We start from the raw sequence: 9,262 nt of genomic DNA on the forward strand, positions 1-9,262 counted from the left end.
TATTGTCAACAGTAAAAGAACTTCTGGGGAAATAAGTATCCCAGACTTCTAACATTACTACAGAGCAATATTGATAAAAACTGCATGGTATTGGTACAATGACAGGAAAGTGGATCAATGAAATAGGATTGAAGACCCAGAAATGAACCCACACACCTATGGTCACTTGACCGTTGACAAAGGAGCTGAAAACATCCAGTGGAAAAAAGATAGCCTTTTCAATAAACGTTGCTGGTTCAATTGGAGGTCAGCATGCAGAAGAGTGCGAGTTGATCTATTCTTATCTCCTTATACTAAGCTCAACTCCAAGTGGATCAAGGACCTCCACATAAAACCTGACACACTGAAACTAATAGAAAAGAAACTGGGGAAGACCCTTGAGGACATGGGCACCGGGTAAAATTTCCTGAACAGAACACCAATAGCTTATGCTCTAAGATCAAAAGTTGACAAATGGGACCTCATAAAATTACAAAGTTTCTGTAAGGCAAAGGACACTGTCAAAAGGAGAAAATGGCAACTAACAAATTGGGAAAGGATCTTCACCAACCCTAAACCTGACAGAGGGCTAATATCCAATATATACAAAGAACTCAATAAGTTAGACCTCAGAGAACCAAATAACCCTATTAAAAATGGGGTACATAGCTAAATAAAGAATTTTCACCTGAAGAAATTTGAATGGCTGAGAAGCACCTTAAGAAATGTTCAATATTGTTAGTCATTAGGGAAATGCAAATCAAAACAACCCTGAGATTTCACCTCACACCAGTCAGTATGGCTAAGTTTAAAAACTTAGGAGACAGTAGGTGTTGGCGAGGACGTGGAGAAAGAGGAACACTCCTCCACTGCTGGTGGGATTGCAAGGTGGTATAACTACTTTGGAAATCAGTCTGGTGGTTCCTCAGAAAACTAGATATGACACTTCTGGAGGACCCTGCTATACCTCTCCTGGGCATATACCCAGAGGATTCCCCAGCATGCAATAAGGACACATGTTCCACCATGTTCATAGCAGCCTTATTTATAATAGCCAGAAGCTGGAAAGAACCCAGATGTCCCTCAGTGGAGGAATGGATACAGAAAATGGTATATTTACACAATGGGATACTACTCAGCAATTAAAAACAATGAATTCATGAAATTCTTAGGCAAATGGTTGGAAGTGGAAAATATCATCCTAAGTGAGGTAACTCAATCACAAAAGAATATACATGGAATGCAATCACTGATAAGTGGATATTAATTAGGGCAGAAGCCCTGAATACCCAAGACACAATTAGCATATCAAATGACTCCCATAAAGAAGTAAGGAGAGGGCCCTGATCCTGGAAAGGCTTGATTCAGCATTGTAGGGGAGTACCAGGACAGAGAAATGGGAGGGGGTGATTGTGAAATGGGCGGAGCGAAGAGTACTTATGAGACCTATGGGGATGGGGGAACTGGGAAAGGGGAAAGCATTTGGATTGTAAACAAAGAATATAGAAAATAAAAAAATTATAAAAGAGATTAATGTGAGGTAGAGAGGACTTTCCCTAGGATAGTGCCTTAACTTCATTTTTTGTGCTGAGAGGAAGAAGAATGGGGACTGATTCCTCAACCCTATAGGCTTAGATAATTCTCAGGGAATTCTCTATGGTACTTGATTCTACATAGATTGCTTCATCCCCAAGTTCTGATTGTGAGCTTAGATGATATGTTCCATTGTTGGTGGTCAAGAGGGACTACACTGTGTAAGCCAACTTATACAAGTACTTTCTGCTGGTCTTTAATGAGATACTCAGGGAGTCAATCCCCAGTGGGACTTTTTTTCTGCAGTAAATAAAAGTCTAGTTCTCCCAAACCTCCTCTGACACAGAAAGCTGGGATTGTGATCATGCACTCTTCACTTTCTCAGAACCATCCTATATTCCCAAGACGTTCCAATCCTTACAATAAAGAACACTATTGCCCAGCAACTCCAAGGTAAAAGCAATAGAATTGGCCTGTCCAGGTATTTACAGAGTAGTAGATATGCCAATGTCTCTTCTGCAATATGTGTTGCTTACTCTCTCCAAAAGAGGGTCAGCAGGAGAAGCCACAGGCTCACCATTTGGAGCTTGAGATTAATTCATTAACTGAATGCTTCTCTTTTCCTTTTAGCTTATAAGGAGTGGGAGGCAGGCTGAGAATGTTACCAGATACAGATAAGATTGGTGCATGTGCAAGAAAGCTTTATATTATATTCAATAAAACTAAACAGGTTACTCTGGGGAATCAACATGACCTATTTGTAAATTGAGTGTGTGGAAAATAGGAGTGGATCTTAATTCAGAAACTCTAGCACAGGATTAATATGAATCTGATTATAGCATCCAAACCTGAAATTGGCCTTCTGACCTCTGGTTCTCCTTTGTGTAGCTGGGCTCAGACTCATGAGCAGCAACAACCAGTCGAGTGTCTCTGAGTTCCTCCTCCTGGGACTCTCCAGGCAGCCCCAGCAGCAGCAGCTCCTCTTCCTGCTCTTCCTCATCTTGTACCTGGCCACTGTCCTGGGAAACCTGCTCATCATCCTGGCCATCTGCACAGACTCCCGCCTGCACACCCCCATGTACTTCTTCCTCAGCAACCTGTCCTTTGTGGATGTCTGCTTCTCCTCCACCATTGTCCCCAAGGTACTTGCCATTCACATACTCAGAAATCAAGCCATTTCCTTTTCTGGGTGTCTCACACAGCTGTATTTTCTCTGTGTGTTTGCTGAAATGGACAATTTTTTGCTGGCTGTGATGGCCTATGACCGATTTGTGGCCATATGCCACCCTTTACACTACACAGTAAAGATGACCCATCACTTCTGTGCCCTTCTTGTTCTGGGATCCTGGGTGTTAGCCACCCTACATGCTCTGTTGCACACACTGCTCATGGCTCAACTATCTTTCTGTGGGGACAACATCATCCCCCACTTCTTCTGTGATGTGACTCCCCTCCTGAAACTCTCCTGCTCAGACACACACCTCAATGAGCTGATGATTCTTTCAGAGGGAACTATGATCATGGTCACCCCATTTGTTTGCATCCTGATCTCCTACCTTCACATCACTTGTGCAGTCCTGAGAGTCTCATCCATAGGTCAAAGATGGAAAGCCTTCTCCACCTGTGGCTCACACCTGGCTGTGGTCTGCCTCTTCTATGGCACCATCATATCTCTGTATTTCAACCCCTCATCGTCTCACTCAGCTGGGAGGGACATGGCAGCTGCCATGATGTACACAGTAGTGACCCCCATGCTGAACCCTTTCATCTACAGCCTGAGGAACAGGGACATGAAAGGGGCCTTAAGGAAAGTGCTTACCATGAATCTCCATTTACCAATAAATGTAAGAAAATGACATAATTAAATTCCAAAAATTGTTTCCTTTATTCTAATGTGTGAAACTTAGAGTTTTTTTTTTTTAATTAGGCAAGCATCTGCTATTTCTGTTTGGAGAATAAAATCCATGTTATAGAGAAGAGGTGAGAGGTGTTGGCAGCTCAGGTGCAGGCAGAGTGCTTCCTGATCACATGCAAGGTTCATCTTTGAGTTCCTAGTTATGCCAAAATAAATATAAAAATTCTTTTTTAAAGATTTAAAACGTGTGTGTTTGTGTGCAACATGTGTGTACCAAATATGTTTGTACCACATGTATGTGTATATGTTTGTGTACTATAAGTATGTGGGTGTCCGAGAAGAATGGAAAACTCACTAGATTTCAATTAAATGTGTATGCAAATCACCCAATGTGGGTCCAGGAAATCAAATCTCGGTCCTTTGGCAGAACAGCAAGTGAATACTAAGCTATTTCTCTCACTAACAAGACATGTTTTGATCAAATCACTTTATTTCAATAGTGAACACCTTCCCAACATAAGACACCAGAAACACAGCTACTCTTACTTCTGATTTCAAAAGGGAGAATAGGCATGTTTGGGGACCAGTGGGGTATTTCATTTGGAAGCTCCTAAAAGGAAATTATGGTAAGTTCTGAGTTTTCTTTGGGTGGTGTTGGAAAAGAATTGGTGTTTGACTGCTGCTTCAGATGGGATGCTGCTGTTCAGGATGCTTGTTGTTGGCTCTTTGAATGTATCCAGTTTGAAGAAGGGAACAGATAAACCTTGAACTCTGACTGTCCACTCATGTCATCATCTTGGAGTACACAGTGTGGGTCATTTTTGTGGTTAGGACAATCCCTTTGTTAATGTATTCTGCAGTCATTCCATAATAGCCTTTGTGTCTTGTGATGTTGTATTCCTAGGGACTTTTCTTGCTGTGGCTGTTCTATGAAATTCTCTATGTTTATCAGGAAAACTCCAACCTATGCCCACCCTGCTCCTGCATGCCAGTGCTAAGCTTCCTTTCTTAGAACATAGTCCTTGATATGAGCACATCTGAAGAGAAGACCCAACTTGGAAAGGTGATTACGTTTGCTCAGATCATTTCTTCCTCAATCAGTCTCCATATAAACTATGTCTTTAACAGAACTGGTCTGGGGGCTGGAGATACAGCTTAGTGTTTAAGAACCTTGGTTGTTCTTTCAAAGGACCCATGTTCAATTCCCAGCAGCCACATGGCTGCTCTTAAATTTTTGTAACTCAAGTGCATTTCCTCATACAGACATACATGCAGGACAACCACTAGTGCACATGAAATTAAAAATGTATAAATGTTTAAAAAGGAACTGGTTTGTTTCATGTAGATTTTTGAATTTGTGAGATTTCTTCATATTGTGTTTTACCATTCTTTAATGTTTTGAGTTTTTTATTCTTGTGTATGTGTGCTTTGCCTGTGTGTGATTTGTATGCAGTTCCTGGATAACAAGATAACAGTATTGCATCCTCTAGCATTGGAGTTATAGACATTAGCTGCCACATGAGTGCTGGGAGCCAAACCAGGTCCTCTGGAATAACAGCCAGCCTCGTAACCACATATCCATCTCTCCCACTTGTGGTAGCATTTTTTTAATGTCAATGGGATTAGTAGTAATGCTTACTCAGGGATTTCTTTTATGTGTGTTGGTTCATGTGTTACAAGTCTGGATGCTATTGGAAAGTAGTGGGATGTCTTGGAGTAAATTTAAGTGCATAGACATCAGGTCATAAGCAGAGCCACCCTGAGGTGCTGAGAGGAAGGGGTATTCTTTTTGTTTTAGGATGGAATGTTCTATAAATATCTGTTAGATCCATTTGGTCCATAACTTCAGTTAGATTCACTGTTTAGTTTCCATGATTTGTACATTGTTGAGAGTTGGGTACTGAAGTCCCCCACCTTTATTGTGTGGGGTGCAATGTGTGCTTTGAACTTTAGTAAAGTTTCTACAGCTGATAAACAACTTCAGCAAAGTGGTCGAATATAAAATTAAATCATGCACATCCTTCCTATACTCTAAGGGTATACAGATTGAGTAAGAAATTAGGGATATAACACCCTTCACAATAGCCACAAACAATATAAAGTATCTTGGTGCGACTCTAACCAAACAAGTGAAAGATATGTATGACAAGAACTTCAAGTCTCTGAAGAAAGACATCAAAGAAGAACTCAGAAGATGAAAACAATCTTCCATGCTCATGGATTGGCAGGATTAATACAGTAAAACTGGCCATCTTGCCAAAAGCAATATATAGGTTCAGTACAATCCCCATCAAAATCCCTACTCAGTTCTTCATAGAATTAGAAAGAGCAATTCTCAAATTCATCTGGAATAACAAAAAACCCAGGATAGCCAAAACTATTCTCAACAGTAAAAGCTCTTCTGTGGGAATCAAGCAGTACTAGAGAGCAATAGTGTTAAAAACTGCATGGTATTGGAACAGTGACAGGCAGGTAGATCAATGGAATAGAATTGAAGACCCAGAAATGAACCTACACACCTATGGTCACTTGATATTTGACAAAGGTGCTAAAACCATCCAGTGGAAAAAAGATAGCCTTTTCAACATATGGTGCTGGTTCAACTGGCGACTAGCATGCAGAAGAATGCAAATCAATCCATCCTTATCTCCTTGTACTAAGCTCAAGTTCAAGTGGATCAAGGATCTACACATAAATCCAGACACACTAAAACTAATAGAAAAGTAACTGTGGAAGAGCCTTGAGCACATGGGCACAGGGTAAATTTTCCTGAACAGAACACCAATAGCTTATGCTCTAAGATCAAGTTTTTGTAAGGCAAAGGACTCTGTCAATAGGACAAAACAGCAACCAGCAAGTTGGGAAAAGATCTTTACCAACCCTACATCCGACAGAGGGCTAATATCCAATATATACACAGAACTCAAGACGTTAAACTCCAGAGAGCCAAATAACCCTATTAAAAATGGGGTACAGAGCTAAACAAAGAATTTTCCCCTGAGGAATATTGAATGGCTGAGAAGCATCTAAAGAAATGTTCAACATCCTTAGTAATCAGGGAAATGCAAATCAAAACAACCCTGAGATTTCACCTCACACCAGTCAGAATGGCTAAGATCAAAAACTCAGGAGACAGCAGGTGCTGGTGAGGATGTGGAGAATGAGGTATACTCCTCCACTGCTGGTAGGATTGCAAACTGGTACAACCACTCTGGAAGTCAGTTTGCTGGTTCCTCAGAAAACTGGGCATGATACTACCAGAGGACCATGTTATACCACTCCTGGGTATATACACAGAGGATTCCCCAGCATGTAATAAGGACACATGCTCCACTATGTTCATAGTAGCCCTATTTATAATAGCCAGAAGCTGGAAAGAACCCAGATGTCCATCAATGGAGGAATGGATACAGAAAATGTGGTATATTTACACAATGGAATACTACTTAGCTATTAAAAACAATGAATTTGTTAAATTCTTAGACAAATGGCTGGAACTGGAGAATACCATGCTAAGTGAGGTAACCCAATCCCCAAAGAACACACATGGTATGCACTGACCGATTACGTGGATATTAGCTCAGAAGTTCACAAGACACAATTCACATATCAAATAATGCCCAGGAAGAAGCAAGGAGAGGCCCCTGGTCCTGGAATGGCTTGATGCTGCAGTGTAGGAGAATACCAGGATAGGGAAGTGGGAGGGTGTTGACTGGGGAACAGGGTAGGGGAGAGGGCTTATGGGACTTTCAGGGAGAGGGGAACCAGGAAAGGGGAAAGAATTTGAAATATAAATAATAAATATATGTAATAAAAATCTCATTGTCAAAGATAATTTTTAAAAATTACAGTACTGTAACATAATAAATATAAATGAACGAAAATACTTACCATCCTAAAAGAATAACAATATACAGGAAACCAGTAGCCAATATCAAACTAAATGGAGAGTAACCTGAAGCCATCCCACTAAAATCAGTGACTAGACAAGGCTGCCCTCTCTCTCCATTTCTATTCAATATAGTACTTGATGTTCTAGCTAGAGCAACTAGACAACAAATGGAGGTCAAAGGAATACAAATTAGAAAGGAAGAAGTCAAATTATCATTTGCAGATGATATGATAGTATACTTAAGTGACCCAAAAAAGTCTTCCAAAGAACTCCTACAGCTGATAAACAACTTCTGCAAAGTGGTCGGATATAAATTTAAATCATGCAAATCAGTAACCTTCTTGTACTCAAAGGATAAACAGGCTGATAAAAAATTATGGAAATGACACCCTTCACAATAGTCACAAACAATATAAAGTTTCTTGGTGTGACTCTAACCAAACAAGTAATTTTCCAAAAATTAGAAGTAAAATGATACAAATAGTTACCAAGTCACACAACATTTCCTGGACATTATCTTCTGGGAATTTAGAGTAGAAAATGTACAGTGTGTGTTTCTGAGGCAAAAATCATGATCTATATCTAGTTGATAAGAACTTCATTCAACAGAAAAAAATAAGACATTCATAAAATTACAGATTTAAATATATGACTGGGAAATACACAAATACATGAAAACAATAAAGTTAAAGTGTATTTAAATGTAAGTAATTAATATTTAAAAACAAAAGAAAAACTGATCCACAAAATTAATAATTAAAAAGGAAATAAAAATGTCCATGGTTTACTATACCACCAGCTAGGTGTGGTGACTGTTTTCAAGAAAAGCTTCTCAGAACTTGGGAGAGAAGAATGTCCTCAGTGTCTGAGTTTGAGATCATCTTAAGCAGCATGGAGAGACTCTGAATAAGTATAACATGGAAAGGAAAATATTTAGGAATAAATAGTAAAGAGCTGCTTAACTATGTTCAACTACACAGTAAATAGTTTTCATATGATTAGTGAGATCTATCTGAGATTTAAAAGTCCTAAATTTCTAGGCAAATATTTTTATTATTATTATAAATTCAATATTATAATGCAATTTAGAAATTTTGGACAGTGAGATTCAGGGTCCCATCTATAGTATTCATTTGTCATAATGCTTAAAATTATTCTAAAATTTGCCCAGAAACACAAGAAATCATGTATCAATAAAATTGTCATGAAAATAAAAAAAAAGAAGGAAGGAGAGGCCCCTGGTCCTGGAAAGGCTCGATGCAGCAGTGTAGGGGAATACCAGGACAGGGAAGTGGGAAGGGGTTGATTGGGGAACAGGGAGAGGGGAGAGGGCTTGTGGGACTTTTAGGGGAGGGGGTAACCAGGACAGGGGAAACATAAATAAAGAATATATAGGGGGGGCTAGAAAAGGGGAAATCATTTGAAATGTAAATAAATTATATCAAATAAAAAAAAAAGAATATATCTAATAAAAATTAAAAGCATCTACTCTCTCTTCCACATATAGAACCCAGGATATAAATTATTATGTAAAAGATTGAAAAATTCTTTAATGAATGTTGTTATTTGGATTGTCATGTCAATGTCTTTTCAGAATGCACCATGAGAACCCCTTCAGTGTGTTGCAGAAGTGCTAGGAGTCTCAACGGGACAACACTGGAAAGAGACTAATTAATGATATGTTCAAAATTGGGTCATGTGTTATTGGAATGGGGAATATATTCCTGATGCAGATGGTATGTGGTTTTCGAGTTGGGATAATTCTGAATGGCTGTCTTCATGCAGTTCACTACAAGACTGAGCTCTGATTGGCCAAGCAGTAGTGGACACACACACTCACCATTTTCAGGCCAATGGGCATGCTGCTATTTTGTTGACATCAAGTGATCCTCTGCTCCTGTGTTCAGTTGTGCTTACAACATCTTGTGCTATCACTGTATCATAGACCTGTCTGCTATTCACATTCTTTGTAATGCTCTGTGTTCCTTGGCAAACTGCCAGCA

General features: G+C 39.5%; 1 protein-coding gene across 1 annotated transcript; it reads left to right on the forward strand.

The window, feature by feature from the left end:
• The first annotated feature begins 2,414 nt into the window (after positions 1 to 2,414).
• Positions 2,415 to 3,368, forward strand: LOC127694190 (olfactory receptor 1361-like). Its single transcript, XM_052195651.1, has one exon. It carries the CDS (start codon positions 2,415 to 2,417, stop codon positions 3,366 to 3,368), a length of 954 nt encoding a protein of 317 aa, XP_052051611.1.
• Positions 3,369 to 9,262: the final 5,894 nt, after the last annotated feature.

Source organism: Apodemus sylvaticus, chromosome 10 (genome assembly GCF_947179515.1).
Source record: "Apodemus sylvaticus chromosome 10, mApoSyl1.1, whole genome shotgun sequence".
NCBI lineage: Eukaryota > Metazoa > Chordata > Mammalia > Rodentia > Muridae > Apodemus > Apodemus sylvaticus.